The following is a 16,865-nucleotide window of genomic DNA, read 5'->3' on the forward strand; positions in this document are numbered from 1 at the left end:
TTGTAGCATGTGTCAGTAGTTTGTTCCTTTTTATTGCCTAATAATATTCCATTGTATGAATCTACCACACTTAGTTTATCTATTCACTAGTTGATAGACATTTGAACTGTGTCCATTTTTTTGGCCATTATGAATAATGCTTTTATGTACATGCCTTTTTGGACATATGTTTTATTTCTCCTGGGTAGATTCCTAAGTATGAAATTGCTGGGTCATATGGTAAAGTTTATGCCTTTGTTAAGAAACTGCCAATATATTTTTCCAAAGTGGCTGTACCATTTTACGTTCCCACCAGCACTGTATAAGAGTTCCAGTTTGTCCCCACCATCTCCAACACCTGTCTTTTTAATAAGACTTTTTTAAAAATTGTGGTTAAAAAAAACACATAAAACTTATCATCTTAACTATTTCTAAGAGTACGGTTCAGTAGTGTTAAGTATATTCACATCATTGTGCTCTATACTCATTAAACCAGGTGTGCCCAACCTGGTCCTCGGCCTGTTAGGAACTGGGCGAACAGCAGGAGGTGAGCGGCGGGCAAGGGAGCGAAGCTTCATCTGCCGCTCCCCATCGCTCTCCATCGCTCGCATTACAGCCTGAACAATCCCCCGTCCCCTGCCACCGTCTGTGGAAAACTTGTCTTCCACAAAACCAGTCCCTGGTGCCAAAAAGGTTGGGGACTGCTGCGTTAAACAACAACTCCCCATTCCCCCCTGCCTCTTAGGCTCCCTATCCCCTGGAAACCACTATTCTACCTTCTGTTTCTATGAAATTGATACCTCATATAAGTGGAATCACGTAGTATTTCTCTTTTTGTGACTGGCTTATTTCACTTAGCATAATGTCCTCAAGATTCTTCCATGTGTCAGGATTTCCTTCTTTTTTAAGGTTGAAGGCATGGATTTTTTTTTTTTAACACCTTTACTGGAGTATAATTGCTTTACAATGGTGTGTTAGTTTCTGCTGTATAACAAAGTGAATCAGCTATACATATACATATATCCCCATATCTCCTCCCTCTTGCGTCTCCCTCCCACCTTCCCTATCCCACCCCTCTAGGTGGTCACAAAGCACCGAGCTGATCTCCCTGTGCTATGCGGCTGCTTCCCACTAGCTATCTATTCTACATTTGGCAGTCTGTATATGTCCAGAAGGAATGGATTTTTAAAGGCTAAGGAGTGCTACATTTATCAACCTTAGGGTTAAGCAAAGTCTCTCTTGCAGTCCTAGGTGCAGGGGAGGGAAGGAAAAAGAGAAGGAAAGAGGAAGGAAGATAGGAGAAGTATATTGTGGAGGAAAGTTTCTGAAAAGGAGAAAGAAGTACAGAAAGGAATTAGGAACACACACTTTATACCTTTTTGCCCAGGGTGAGCCCAACCACCAAACTCCCCTTGGCAGTCAGAAGTAATCTCCTTCCTGCCTTTCACAGGGCAGAAGTATATATATATATATATATATATATATATATATATATATATACACATACACACACATATATATATATGTATATATATGGTCTTCTTGGACAGATTGATTTTTGGAGTCCTTGCAGCTTTAAATTGATTATGCAGTTGGCTCTGCATTTACTGCCCATAATTAGATCCTGCTAGGCTTTGCAGAAAAGCACATCTAGCCATGATTCATGGCACTTGGGAATGCGTTTGTTTGTTGAAAGGCTGTATCATGTAGACTTGTTCAACAACTTTTAAAGCATTAACATGCTTAATATTGTTTAAACTGGGGAGCAAAATTACTAACATCCCTCTTTCTCAGTAAATTGTCATATACTGTCCTGGATTACTTAGAGAATTTACAGAGCGGGGTAGTCATTTATTGCCTCTAAAGAATAGTCTTTACTATTATATGGTAATATCAAATGGAAAATGTGCAACTGTTGTAAAATAGAGCAAAAATTCTCAGAGCAATGAAGCATGGGGGTGGAGTTGAAAGGCTCCATCCAGAATATTTATATCATAGCCTAATATGACAAGTCATATCAAAGAATGAAGGAACTAACTTTCTGAACATACTTGTGGAGAAGCAAGAGATTTCCTGGCATAGGAGAAAACTGTTAAATGGAATTGAGAAAAAAAAAAAAATAAAGAGAGATCTGAGAAGGAAGAACTCTGCAAAAGAATAGAACACATCTAATCAGGGAGTAAAATTCTCTCTACATATAGCTTTCTGCTCTAGGACTATCACTGCCTTAATCTTTTTTTTTTAATATTTATTTATTTACTTACTTACTTGGCTGCACCAGCTCTTAGTTGCAGCACCCGGGATCTTTTTAGTTGCAGCATGTGGGATCTAGTTCCCTGACCAGGGATTGAACTGGGGCCCCCTGCATTGGGAGTTAGCCGCTGGACCACCAGGGAAGTCCCTGATGTAATCTTTTTTACATTAAAAGTTTGAACCGAGTTGATTAGTGACATTTTCTTACAGAGATTTTTTTTTTTCATTTTAGAGAAGAAAACATGAGGAGAGACTGCTGTATTGTCATTGTTACTTCTTTAAAAAAAATTTATACAAACGAATTCATGTATACTTATATAACTTATCAAAACATTTTCTAAATGAGGGCCAAGTGAGTGATTTTCAAGTACTAGAAACCATTCTTCTAACAAACTCTAAAGTAGAACCCAACAATAGCAGATAACATTTTTCTGAAAAGCGCCATGATCCCCTCACTGTGCTAAGCGCATCAGTGCATTACCTCATTTCATTATATGAGGTAGGTGTTATTAAACCAACTTTTATATGAGGAAACTTACCCAAGTCCACTCAAGACAGTTTAGAAAAACAGATACATACTGAACTGCTCCAATTACTTTTGTGGGTGAGAGGTGCCAGGCCTAGAGCCTCAACCACTCATCTGCCCTCACCCCCTTCTTGTCCTACCTTCCACAATCCCAGTCCAAACTTCTGGGACTTCAGTGAAACACCACTCTGCCTCAGACTGGACGTCTGCTGGGCACTGTGCTAAAGAATGAGATGACTCAGTTGCTCTGTTTAAGAAGAGTTCTAGCTACCCAGATGTGGTTAATTTTAGGTGTCCACTTGACTGGGCTAATGGAGGCCCAGATAGCTGGGTGTGTGTGTGGCAGTGACCACTAGACTGAGCAAAGAAGATCCACCCTCCCCAATGTGGGCGGGCGTCATCCAATCCATTGAGGGCCCAAATGGAACGAAAAGGCTGGGGAAGGGCAAATTCTCTCCCTCTCTTCTTGAGCTTGGATATCCATTTTCTCCTGCCCTTGCACATAGGAGGACACAGGAGCCCCGGGTTTGGGGGCCTTGAGACTCCAGGACTTACACCAGCATCCCCCTCTTTTCCTCCTCTTTCTCAGGCCTTTGGCCTCAGACTGGAAGTTACATCATAGGCTTCCCTAGTCTTCAGACCTTCGGACTTGGACTGAATGTCACCACTGGCTTTCCTCGTTCTCCAGCTGGCAGGCGCCATATCATGGCATATTTCAGCCTCCGTAACCATGTAAGCCAATCCTCACAATAATCTCCTCCTACATATCTATGTACTGTATACCCTATTGGTTCTGTTTCTCTGGAGAGTCCTACCTAATACACCAGGGCTGCTCAAAACTTTATTAAAATAGATTATGACTGGAACCACAGAAGGCGTTTCCTTCTCATACCTCATCAAACAAACAGAAACCAAAAAATGTTCAAACATTCTGCTTGCTGTTCAGTGCTCGAAATTGGTTTTAATTAACCGTTTAAAAAATAGGCTACAAAATAGACAGAAACACTTTTGAAGGAAATGTAGGCCCTAGAAGGGTACACATAACAGAAAACGCCCTTAAAGGAAGTACCTCCTGAAAAGTTTATGGTTGGTTGCACAACCTTTGAGGCTGTCTGCTCTGTGCCCTTCTTAAACCATGGTTCTGGACTAGTTTCAAGCAGAAGCTACCTCAACACTGGGTTCCAACCCTATGGAGATTTCCTTGGGGACAAGGAAATTCATGCTTCACACACAGGCCCCAGCCTGGGAATGGTCCCCTTGAATCTTCCGGCGGGTAGCTGGACAGAGTTAGTGGGGGAGGGGGTAAGGTTAGAATCTGTGAGCCAACAAGCCAGACAGCTATTCTGGAAATACTTTAAAAGGAAGAATGCTTGAACTACATGTGTGCCAAACACCTGCTCTGAGCCGTCCCAACTCTCCTGACTGGGTTTTGACCCCTGGTGATTCTGGTTTTACAGTTATGGGACAGTAGAATCAAAGGGGAAAAGGCCCTCCTGTATCTGAAGACCATGGTGGCCTATATGCCCAGAACTGTCCCAGGACAAATGAGAGCTCTCATCAGCCCCAAAAAGTACCCACAGCTCTAAAGAACTGGGAGCATTTGAGTGGGGAGGCCCTCTACGAAGGCTTTTGACAGGACAGCCACAAAGAGGCACAAAGAGAAAACCAAAAGGAGCTCTTATAGTTGCAAAGACAAACATGTTTATATAGAGAACAGGTGGAAGAGAAGCAAAACTGGCTATCAGCGACTGTTCCCAGCAGTACCTGAGAAACAGGTAACTTCTGTTCCAGAGAGGGCAGAGCTGGTGATGGTATTCCTAGCAGGGTGGCCTCTCTGCTCACCTCACTCAGCCAGGGCCAAGTTCAGCGACTACAGACTCCAGAGTCCTGACACATGCCCTGCTCCATCATGCCACACTCACCAGGAATGCCTGAATCTTTTCATTGAACCCTTCCTTTTCACTCTACTCTGAAAATTTCTGGCCAGATCAGTGTGTCAGTTTCTCCAGGGTCTTCATAAACTGCCCAGATGGTTGCTTTGAGTCTGTCAAAGACTCAGCACACTCCACCTGGTCCCAAGAAGCTCTTCAGTCACCTCTTTTACTTGGTCAGCGAACCTCCCCAGAGACTTCTCCAAATGTCTTAATTACTTAATTGAACTTCTTCCCCTGGACCATTCTTTTTCCTGATTAACATCATCCAGCGACCATTCTGTATTCCAAGTGCTGAGAATGGCTGCTCCATATCCTCAAATATGAGTTTCTGAAAGAAGCACAATCCCTCTCACAAAGTCTGTATCATTTGAGTTGGGTTTGTCAGGTGCAGGGTGGGAGGTCGTTCTATGCAGAGAGAATGCATTGTGCAAAGACATGTGACATTAATTAACTATAATGTGTGAGCTAAAGTCGGAAAGGAGGCATTTAGGGACAAATTGGGATGGGTATTTTGCAGTAAGCTGAGGCATTGGACTTCCATGATACAAACCAATAGAGGTTTTTAAGCAATGGAGTGATTTGACTACTGCGTCTTCTAGCAGTATGTAGGATAACCTGGAAGAGGGAGAAATTAATGCCAGTGTCCGGGCCTTTTGAATGAAATTGCCCTGATTGTAGCCTCTGCGTTAAGTGTGTGTTTTTGTTATCTACGGAGTGATGATGGACTGTCCTATCAGGACTGTCCACTTAATGACCCTGGAGGTTTTTTTCTGGGCTTCCTGGTAATGAGCTACCTGCAACTAGTGCTTCCCCGTAGTGGGAGCAGCTAAGCATGGCCTCACTTCCTACATGATACTATCCAAATGCTATCAGCTTGGGAATGCAACTCCCCAAAGCAGCTGATGCCCAAGCTCAGACTATTTCTCCCCTATTTACAAGGACACTCTCATGCTTGCCCTATAAAAAGGAAGAGCAATGTTTGGGGTAGGGCCCCACTTTCTGGAGCACAAAGATGGTGCATCAAGCTGGCCCCAATACACCTCTCTACAGGATGATATGACTTTGCTGGTGTGTTTCAGAAACCTCTTTGCCCCACAGTACTTCAAACTTCCCACGGCTGATTTGACCATGGGTGGCCAACTAACCCAAGTCAATCTACATATACTTTGCTCACTAGCTGAAAATGTATAGCCTGGAGTAAAAAGATGAGTTGTGTCAATGGAATTCTTCCTTTTAGGGAGATAAATAGGGAGTACCAAAAGGCTTGGCCATTTAGCAGCAGGAGCAGTTGCTTGAAGAGTGTCAAAAAGTGGGCTAAGGGTGGTGGGAGCTCATGCCTTGTACAAGAGAAGTTAAGGCGGGAGCTGGAAAAAGGAGGGCAGGCCACCGTGCAGAGAGAAGCGAGACCTCAGGGAAAGGAAAGTAAGAGAGTAGCCAGGCTCCAGACCAGTTTCAGTTTTTGTTTATTTTGGGTGGGAGGGCGGGGAGGGGGAATGACAGGCTTCTAAATTAAGTTTCAGATTCCATTAATTATTTCTACCATTCTTTCACGATCCTATTTCCCTAGACATTTTCTTTTAAGTTACATGAATGGATTTTTGCTCCTTGCTCTTTGTAAGCCTTTAGAATGCTATGGTAGCTATTGTTCTGGACTTCCTGAAAAGCTTTCCCTTCAGCCCTCACCTGGTAGCACATTCTGATTCCTGGCCACAGGGGAGGAAGTTGCACATGTCCAGTAGACTTTTGGACATAAAAGGCTGAAACTGGGGTGACAGTTTGGTTGGAAAGACAGATTTTAAAGGCATCATCATATAGATAAAAACAAATAAGGAAATAATTGTTATACAGCACTTTCAGCATATTAGGTACTGTGTTTGGCACATTACATTAATATCAGTGAATTCTTACAATAACATATCTAGAGATTATTATCGCTTTGGACATGAGGAAACTGAGGCTTAGAGAGTTTATGTAGCTACACGGTCACACAGTGGTAGGGGTCAGAGTTGGGATTCCACTCCAGGATAGGGGGTCAATCTACGAAGCCCAAGCTCCTCCAGCCATGCTGGGTGGCCTCCCAGGACATGGGAGGACACGAAGTCTACTTTCTAGGAAGATAGTGATGGTGAGAGATCAGGGATTGGAACTCCAGGGCACTCTAACTCTTGAGAAGAGGAGCTGGTAACAGAAAAGAGTAAGTCAGAGAAGTAGAAGAGCCAACCACCCTGGTGCTCCGGAAGCGGGAGGCGGTGAGCGTTTTGAAAAGCGAAAGGGTAGCCAGCAATCAAATGGGTCAAAAACATCACAGAGGAAAAGGAGTGAATTGGATTCGGGAATTAGAAGCTCAGGCTCAACTTTGGTGAAAACCGAATTCTGCTGCTGAAAGCAGAAGGCAAGTTTTAATGAGCACACAAGTTCATAAGAATTGGGGGAGTGAGGAGTGCGAGCACACTATGTGGATTGAGCAGGCATTGTACTGCCAACGGAAAAGGAGACAAGAGTGAGGACGAAGCTCAGAATTCACAGTTCCAAGGAGGAGCAGGCATGCGAGATTAGCGTCGGACAGAAGAGGCGCCTTTTGAAACAGAAACTAAGGAGGTAAGTAAGGCGTCATAACTGGAATGAGTCTGTGCATGTGTGAGAAATTTAGGCAATTCATGTATTTGAGAACAGTGAAATCTGTAAAGGTAAAAATAACAAGACGAGCTGTAGCACATATTCGAATCCGGTACATGTTTTTCGAGCTAATTTGTTATCCTCATTTTACAGATTGGGAACTCCAGGTTCAGTACCTTGATCAAAATCCAATTGCAGGGACCAACTCCAGAGCCGGCAGCTCTGAGCCCACGCTGTGGGTCGAGGTCAGCGGTGAGTAACCAGCCCGGCCCGGGGCGGCGGCCGAGCAGGGCGCAGAAACTACACTTCCCAGTGTGCCTGGCGGGGCGGGGCGGGCGCAGGCTCCTTCCCAGAAGCAAAAGCGGAAACAAAAGAGTCTCGCCGGCGTCCCCGCCCGCATACTCGCGCACACTCGCGCTCGGGCGCCCTAGGAACAGGCATCGGCACCCAGAGCGAGCCAGAGAGCGGCGAGCTGGGGATTCACCCGGCTGAGCCAGCCGAGGAGCCGGCGAGCCGGGCCCGCGACGACCCCACGCCCCCGAGCCCCGCAGCCGACCCCAGCCGGCCGGTATCCCAGCCGCCCTCCCTGACCCATGGCGCTGAAGCGGATTCAGAAAGTGAGTGCCGGGGCCAGGCCTGGGGCGGCGGGGCGGGCTTCGGCCCCCTGCCCACGCTGACCCCGGCGGTGGCCCCTAGAGACGCGCCGCGAGGGAACGTCAAGGGAGGATGGGCCGGGGCGGGGACCGGGGGCCAGAGACGCCGGCGGGGCCAGCGGGCACCCGACAGGTGAGGTGGGAGCAGCGGTAGGTCCCGTGTGCTGGAGGTTTGTTGGAGGCAGGGGGCCCGCTGTGCGCTCGCGCCGGAGCTGAGCCCCGAGCCCGGGCTGGAGAGCCTCCTTGGTCTCCAGACCTTCCCGCAGTCTGTGCTGCTCGGTCACTGCTGGATTTTGCCCTACACCGGCTAGTTTTGGCCCTTGTCATGCTGCTTTCTCCACGCTGTTTCTTAAGCCCGTCCTCTTTATGTGCTTGCCTCCCCGGGCTCCCGGGAGGGCCTGGGCCTGCAGCCTTCCTCCGCGGAGCTGTTGGGTTTGTTCTTTCTCTCCTCTGTGGTTGGCTGTTGCTCAGATGCCCGAATGGGGTGGAAAAGCTCTTTTGGGGCCGAGAAACCTCCTGCCTCTTCTATTTTGGTGCCTCTCCTGCTGCCACTTTAGGTCACATAGCTGTAGTGAAAACATAGTTGCTGATACACAACAAGATGACCTCTTGGCTGTGATTCATCGTGAGTCAAGCCAAGCAGGTTTTTTTTCCCCTTGTGATAAACTTATATGTAAAGTTTGTGACACAACAGAAACTGCCACAAATTAAATTGTTTGATGCTTTGACACATGGCTATAGAATGAGGAAGAAATGTGTATGTTCATTAAACAAATATTTATCCATCCCAACTCAGTGTTAGGAATTATCTTCTCTTGCATAATGTTTATTGCTACAGTCTCTAATGTGAACATCTTACAAAACTGAGGTTGGGGCATTTTCTTTCTCTTCACTTTTATTTCTTTTTGGGTTATCACGTCTGTTCACTGACACAAGTTTTAGGTTTTTACTGTTATGGTTCCTGTGGAGAACACTGAGAATTTGTTTTTTTTAATGGGTAGTGCGTTCAGCAAGTTAAGCCAACAGTGGACAGCATGTTTTGCAAAGAATTTCAAAAGAAATCCTACCAAAAATTTGTGTCAACTTTTTCAGGCATGAATCCACAGAGCAGTGATAGAGATGTATACATTGTATTCTCAGTTACCCTTGGTGTCATCTTCTGGTACAGAGGACAGCAACTTTCAGACCCAGCCGGTTTGCCGGGGGTGGGGGAGAGGTCAAATACTAAATCTGTGAAATACTGTTATTTTTTTGTGCCTTTTAAGGTTCCTCTCACTACAATACACATAGCTAATCATCAGCATTTATTGATTAATGTGTTTTCTGATTTGAAGATAATGCAATTACACATTTTTTTCATGTAGAAAATACTAATTTTGAAGCCACACTCAGCATCTTTGCCATGTCTTGTGTACTTATTAATGATGATGTAATGTTGGCTCACATTTGAGGTAAACACATTTTTGCAAGGAAGTCTTAAGATTCCATTTCCTTCTTCCCTAGTTGTGAGAATTTTTCACAAGACTTCGCACATCCAGTAGCTTTTAAATACCGTAGAATTTGTCCACAGTAAGTAAGCATTCAAAGAAAATCGACACTATTTGTAGATATACTGGGCAATTATCAATCACCATGCTAAGACAATATATTTGGCTTATATTTATAATATGGCATATATGAAAATCATATTTTTAGTAGCTATTGGTTATTATTAGTTTATAACAGAGTTGTCTGTAAAAAAAAAAGAAAAATTTGGGATCACATAATATCTCATCTCTGCATATCAGTCTTTGGCTTTTCTTCTCTGTTATCAGAAAAGTTAACTTGAACAAATCTCTTTTCCAGCCATTCTTTCAACTTCAGGAGGCATTTTATTTGATTCCCCACTTTTCCTTTTTCTTTACCTACCTCCTTGACTAGAAGCAAATTCCAGGGGAGCTGTGCTGTTTGCCATATGAACAGTTAAGTTAAAAGCTGTCTTTGATATCATCAGTTTACAGATTCTTCAACAAAAGAATACGCATAATTAACTTTCGGCCTTTCTTTTAAAATGTAATAAAGTAACACTGTCAGGTACCTTCCAGGTCATTGGGTTGTGATTTTCGTGTACCTACAGTGGCAAGCTTTAGAACTGTGCAGAACCTTAAAGAACTCTGCAGGAGTGGAGTGGGGTGGAGGGCAGGGGAATAGCTTACAGACAGTGGTCCCCAACCTTTTTGGCATCAGGGACCGGTTTTGTGGAAGACAGTTTTTCTATTGGGGGTGGTAATGCGAGCGATGGGGGGGATGGTTCAGGCTGTAATGCGAGCGATGGGGAGCAGCAGATGAAGCTTCGTTCGCTGGCCCACTGCTCACCTCCTGCTGTGCAGCCCGGTTCCTAACAGGCCATGGACCAGTATCCAGTCCGCCCCTGGGGGCTGGGGACTCCTGTTATAAGGTAGTGTATCAGAATCACCTGTGGGACATTTTCAGACTGTCCCCACTGCTGTAAATGGAGAGATGTTGAATCCCACAGATGCGCTGGGGTGGAAAGAAGGTTGTGAACCACTGACTGACATTCTAGTCTACTCTCCTTATTAGAGAAGGAGCTTGAGGTTTGGAGTGGAGTGCTTTGTCCAGGTTAATATCTTAAGTGATTTGGCATGTTTTTAAAAGTTCATAACTTCACTTCGTCTGAAAAGATTAAAGATAGTTGAATTAAAATTGTATGAATATACAAAGCATGTGGATATGAGTGCTCAGAATATATTTTTATGCTAGAGTATGCTAAATGATTTAATACTCTGATTTAGACATCCAATGCCAGTTTTGCATTTCGGCTCATAAATTTACACACCCATGCCCTATTTTTAGACACAATGGAAGATGTTGTCACAGTCACCTGAATCACTAAAGGGAAAAAATTTGAACAAAGTCTGAGGAAAGATCCCCTAAAACATGTCTGAAAAAAGAGGGCAGTTTTTCAGCTGGACATTTATTATTTTCTAGAATTAATTTTGAAGTGTTTATTCTATGAATACTATTTTCATACCTTGGTAAACTTTTTTTGGAAATCATTTTTTAAATTAATTAATTAATTTTTGGCTGCATTGGGTCTTCATTGCTGCGCGTGGGCTTTCTCTAGTTGCGGCGAGCGGGGGCTACTCTTTGTTGGGCACGTGGCCTTCTCATTGTGGTGGCTTCTCTTGTTGTGGAGCATGGGCTCTAGGCGCATGGGCTTAAGTAGTCGTGCCTCGCAGGCTCTAGAGTGCAGGCTCAATAGTTGTGGTGCACGGTCTTAGTTGCTACGTGGCATGTGGGATCTTCCCGGACCAGGGCTCGAACCCATGTCCCCTGTGTTGGCAGACAGATTCTTAACCACTGTGCCATCAGGGAAGTCCCTGGAAATAATTTTTTTTAATTATGAATGTTATATCACAATACTGAATGTCTTGAAAACCAGAAAGGGAAAAAAAAAGAAAGGAAATTCTAACACAGTTATCATCTTAGTATATTTCCGTCTAGATTTGAGTTTTATTTTGCAAATATAGCAACACAGATGACTATTCCTCAGTATATAGTTCTGCTGCCAAAATGGAATATTTGTATTTTTAATAATCAATTTAACTTAAAATGTATATATAAATTAAAATACTTTATAAGTATTCTGAACTGTTGAATTTTTTGATTTGTACACTTCCGCATTAAACTATTTTATGTCAGTCTAGAAAACCTTAGGATACTTCAAAAAAACAAACAGAAAAAAAAACCCAGCCCTTTGTGGATGGAGCATCAGATGGGAGAAGAAGCTCTGGTTTCTGTTCCTGGCTCTGTGACTTACCAGCTTGTTTCCCTATCCATACAGCTGCTGATAAGTACAACCAGCATGTATAATATATAATGGTTCCTCTGTGCTAGATACTGTATTAAGTGCTTGACATATATTAATTGATTTAATCATTAGTGGGCCCAAGAGGTAGAAACGATTATTATCCCCATTTTACAGATGATAAAACTAAGGCATAAAGATGTTGAGTAATGTACTCAGAATCACATTTTGTAATTGTAAGTGGCAGCACTAAGAGCCCAAACCAGACAGTTGGCTCCAGAGTCCCTGCTTTTAACTATTTCAGTATATCCAGGTAGACTTACATCTTCTATCTATTGTACTTAAACTGAAGGACATAGAGTCAAATGAGTTTATGGATGTAAGTGTTTTGCAAACTGGAATATTCTGTACAAATGTAATGTGGTATTATAATTAAGACCTTGGCATATTTAATCATTTTCACTGATGCATCACTCAGCTTGTTGATTATGCATTGTAAGTTTTTGCTCTGAGGTAATGTGCACTAGACCGGTTAACATGGTAAAAGAATAATGTAACTTTGTTCATCTTTATTCCATCACTTAAAATGTTTCTCCTCCAAAAGGATTTAGAAAAATTGGTGTAATTCATAAATGTTCTGTCAAAAGTATCATTTCATTGTGAGGTTTTCATTTGAGAAAATGGTTTACGAATTGATCTAGCTATTTAGTTCCTATAATGGCTTTGAATAGTAGTCAACAGTTCAGATTACACAGATATATTAGAAAGACTTTCAGATTACAAGATTAAGTCCAAGACTCCAGGTTCCTTCAGTAAAAAAGGATATGACTTCTAAAAACATTTTAAAAAGAACACACTATTCATGCTTCTTGGTAGATAAATGGTTTGCCTCGAGATGAAAGGAAGAAAGTGTTCTTTTTCTAAAAAGCCACTGTATGCATTTTTCTGCATTTAAATCTTTGTAATTAAATTCAGTCTTCCTTTTGCCGCCAAGATCATATATTTTTCTTCCTTTATCACAACCAAGGTGTAAAAAGATTAGATAACCTATCCTAGTTTAAAAGTTCGGAGGTTTCTCCTCTGTGGAAATAAATAGCATAGATCTAATAAGGCTGTTTATGCCTGCTTTAGGAAGCCAGGCACATGTTATAAAAACCAAACCTAGCAGGATGTGGGATCGCTTCCAGCAAAGCAGAATAGCATCCTTATTCATTTTAGTTCCCTGAAATACATGTAGGAAATGTATTTAATGAGCACCGCTAATCAAAATGATCAGCCTAATACTTTGCATCAAACTGAGTTAATGGTTGTCTGTAATGTATTAGCTCCCCCCACCCCTTTTTTAAAAAGTGGGTAAACTGATGCTATGTGTAATTAAAAAATTAAGTATTGAGATACTTGTCCTCTCTCCTCTTAACCCTGTATGCTGGATTAAAAAATACTGGAATATATAATATAACCCAGATTTGCAGGGTTTCAGGATTGGAGGGGTCCGCAGACCACCTCAGAACAAATGAAGGCCAAACAGGTTCTGATTCTGGCCTGCTTTGATCTAGATGGCCTCTGAGAAGCTGAGGGTTTTTTTCTGCATTTAATTTGGTCTTGGGATGAATCTGTGAAGGTTCAGTTACATACATTAGACAGTAGTACGAGGCTCCTATGTTCCAGGAGTTGTCCGTAGTATGGGGAAGAAACCATCCTGAAAAACTCCATCTAGCACTGCCCGTTGGATCACACTATGCTCTGCAGCTTCCTGTCTTTCCTCTTTCTGGATATTTCACCCACTGTTCTGTATTCATATTATCCCTGTTTGCGTGGCTCTTCTCCTTCACTGACGGCAGATTGTTATTAGATTCCTAGTCTTTCAGATTTAGGAAAGCCTTTCTAACTGGGGTGAGGTGGGGGGTTTGTTCACCTTAAACTTTATTCGCAGTAAAATTAACCTGATGGTTCTCACTCCAGGTGACCACCCTCCTTTTGTGAGTAGTTTGGATTGCTCTAGAGGTAACCCAGCAGACTTGGTGGCCTGGGCTCATTGTTCTTCTCTAAACCAGTAAAACTCTTTTTTTCTTTAATTTATTTATTTTTAATGTATGTTGATTGAACTGTTTTTTTAAATAAATAAATTAATTATTGGCTGAGTTGGGTCTTCATTGCTGTGGGTGGGCTTTTTCTAGTTGCGGCGAGCTGGGGCTGCTCTTCGTTGCAGTGCACAGGCTTCTTACTGCGGTGGCTTCTCTTGTTGCGGCACCGGACCCTAGAGCACGCGGGCTTCAGTAGTTGCAGCACACGGGCTCAGTAGTTGTGGCACACGGGCTTAGTTGCTCCGCAGCATGTGGTATCTTCCTGGACCAGGAACCTGTGTTCCCTACATTGGCAGGTGGATTCTTAACCACTGCGCCACCAGGGAAGTCCCATAAACTAGTAAAACTCTTACTGGTGTTTTTGCTTCCCCCAGGTTTTGATGTGTTGTATTTTCATCTTCATTTAGTTAAAAATATTTTCTAATTTCCCTTTTGTTTTCTTTTTCGATTCTTGAGTTATTTAAAAATATATTATTTATTTCCTAAATAATTGGGATTTTAGAGAGCTTTCTGTTATTGATTTCTAATTTAATTCCATTGTGATCAGAATATCTATTATTGACTCCTTTAAAATTTTTGAGGCTTGTTTTATAGCCCAGAATGTGGTCTCTATTTTTTACTTACACAATGGTAACGTCCTTCCGGTTTTCAGCATAGCTTTTCAATGAACAATGTTCAATAATTTCTTGTCTTCATTTTGCCAGTGTCCGTTTGGTGTCTGTACAGCCTAGGCTATGTTTAAGTAATGAATGCCAAACTAAGACATTTACACCTTGCCAATGTTTTAGTGTCTTCTCGCACTTTTATGAGCTTTCAGAGCAGGGGTGACAAAATCAGTTTAGGGGGACACAAACTGCATTTTAAAAAATGGAATAGAAAACATTAGTGCTTTGGGTATAGTGATGGTGTTGTTTCATGAAATCTTTGTTTTAGTTATGTATATGTATTCCTGTGCGTGTATGTGTTATGTGTACTAGGTTGTGGTATATAATGTTTTTCTTACTATGACCTGCTGTAAGGAAAGTTTGAAAATCACTGTCCCATAGCATAAGATCTTTAGGTAAAATCACTATTGTCAAAAATACATGTCATATACATATATGTGTACATATGTATATAGAGAGAAAACAAATGAACCTATATACATACATACAAGCACACATACACAGATATAGATTCACACACATTGTAAAATGTGCTAGTCTTAGAACGTTTCTGTTTGATACAAACTGTCAATGCTCATTGTTTTCTGCTACAAGTAGCAGCATTTTATAGTCACTGATGTACAATTGCAGTATTCAAGAATAGTACTGGGTGATACTAAGAGAGATTAATTACTTTATTATGAAAATACTTATTAAGTACCTACTATGTGCCAGTTATTAGGGATAGAACTGTAAGAAGGTAAATATTTAGTACATATTGGTAGATAGGTTTGTGTTTTAAGTGGGTTTTGAGAAATAGGCTGCTACCTTTTTTCTTTTTCCCTGAAGCACCATCTTTCTTGGTTACTATGAAATAAATAGTAACTTTTGATAATGTAGCATTTAAAATGTTGTGTTGCATGTTCCATCGTGTGTCAAAATTCTATTGTGTATGTAATTTCCTATCATGTTTTTCTCGCCTTTCAGAGTGTCTTTGAACACAGACCCTCTCAAAGCTTGTGAAGTAGTGTTCATTTCTAACCATTTATAAGAAAGAAGGCTCCTGGGAAAAGATAATAAGCATTCCTTTTCATTTCTTCATTTGTCACACTTTTGTTTCTCTTGAGCATGACTGAAAATGTGCAGATGTCCTTCATTCAGTACTGGAGTATTGTTGGCTCCAATGTCAACTGAAAATAATGTGCTCTAGTTATTACAGCCTTGAGGTGAGTATTGTTTTGGAGTGGGAGGAGTGCTGGAGTGGAAGTCAGATGGTCTGAGCCTGTGTCCTGGCTTTGGCTTTGTGACCTTGGCCAAGAAACTCATAGTCTTTATTTTCTTTATCTAGAAATATAATTAGTTGAACTAGATAACTTCTGTGGTCTTTTCTGACTTACAATCTTAAGCACATCTAAATAATGTTATTTGCTGTTTTCCTTTTGTCCAGCAAACAGCAAAAATGGTCACAAAAATAAATATTGAGCAGTGACACTGTGCTCTACTGCTGCATGAAACTTGAGTTAAAATTATATTTATTTTAAATTGTCAGTATTGAAATAAATGTGGGCATCTTAATGTATAATATAAGATGAATGAGTCTCTAAAGATATATTACTTTTTGATTAAAGAGCATTTATTTGAGATGCAAATAAGATGTATTTCTGTTTTTGTATGGGTAACATAATGAGCTTTTCTAATTCCATTTAGCATCCATCTGTTTCAAAGGTATCTTTTGTACTTAAAAGATTATTTTATCCACATATTTAGACAGCTGCCTTACACAACTGCTTTACATGTAGTAGATTTTTTAGATTCAAGTTAATGCACTTATAGAGCACCTTATGTATATAAGGCATATACAAAATGTGATAAGGAGATATATGGAAAAGCAAGGTATAACCAACATTATCTAAGAAATTTTAAACTAGTAAGGATATGAGATGTACCATAACAACTAGGTAGACTTAGGAAAGTACCATAAGGAAAATACAACATTTGAGCAGGAGGGGAGTCAAAGGTGGGAGAGGCCAAATATATTTTGGGGAAATTAGGAAAAATTATACGGAAAAGGTGGAATTGGATATAGGTTTGGAAGAATGGCATATTTGGAAGAATAGCATTTTTTAAGACAGGGAAGCTAGGTCCATAGAGGAAGCTACAGAAATGAAGGCACTGGAAAGTACATGGCTTATTTGGAAGGGAACAGATAATCATGCTTTTGGGAAGCATTCAGAAAATATTAGACCATAAAAGTTCATACTGTGGAGGGCCTTGAAGACTCATGCTGACAAATGTGTACTTAATGCAGGAGTTGGGGGATGCCATTGAAGATTTTTGAGTAAAGAAGAAACATTCTTAATCCTATTGC

At 41.6% G+C, this 16,865-nt stretch overlaps 1 protein-coding gene across 3 annotated transcripts in view; it reads left to right on the top strand.

Moving 5' to 3' along the window:
• The first annotated feature begins 7,723 nt into the window (after positions 1 to 7,723).
• The window catches only part of UBE2D1 (ubiquitin conjugating enzyme E2 D1), a 37,287-nt gene continuing 28,145 nt past the window's right edge, over positions 7,724 to 16,865 (top strand). For 2 of the 3 annotated variants that reach the window (XM_079900667.1, XM_079900666.1), the window contains exon 1: positions 7,724 to 7,925. In XM_079900667.1, the coding sequence (XP_079756793.1) occupies positions 7,902 to 7,925 (24 nt within the window). In that variant the 5' untranslated portion in view covers positions 7,724 to 7,901. The remainder of the gene's footprint in view (positions 7,926 to 16,865) is intronic. The other variant, XM_079900668.1, reaches the window with a different exon arrangement.

Source organism: Stenella coeruleoalba (assembly GCF_951394435.1).
Source record: "Stenella coeruleoalba genome assembly, chromosome: 16".
In the NCBI taxonomy this organism is placed as follows: domain Eukaryota; kingdom Metazoa; phylum Chordata; class Mammalia; order Artiodactyla; family Delphinidae; genus Stenella; species Stenella coeruleoalba.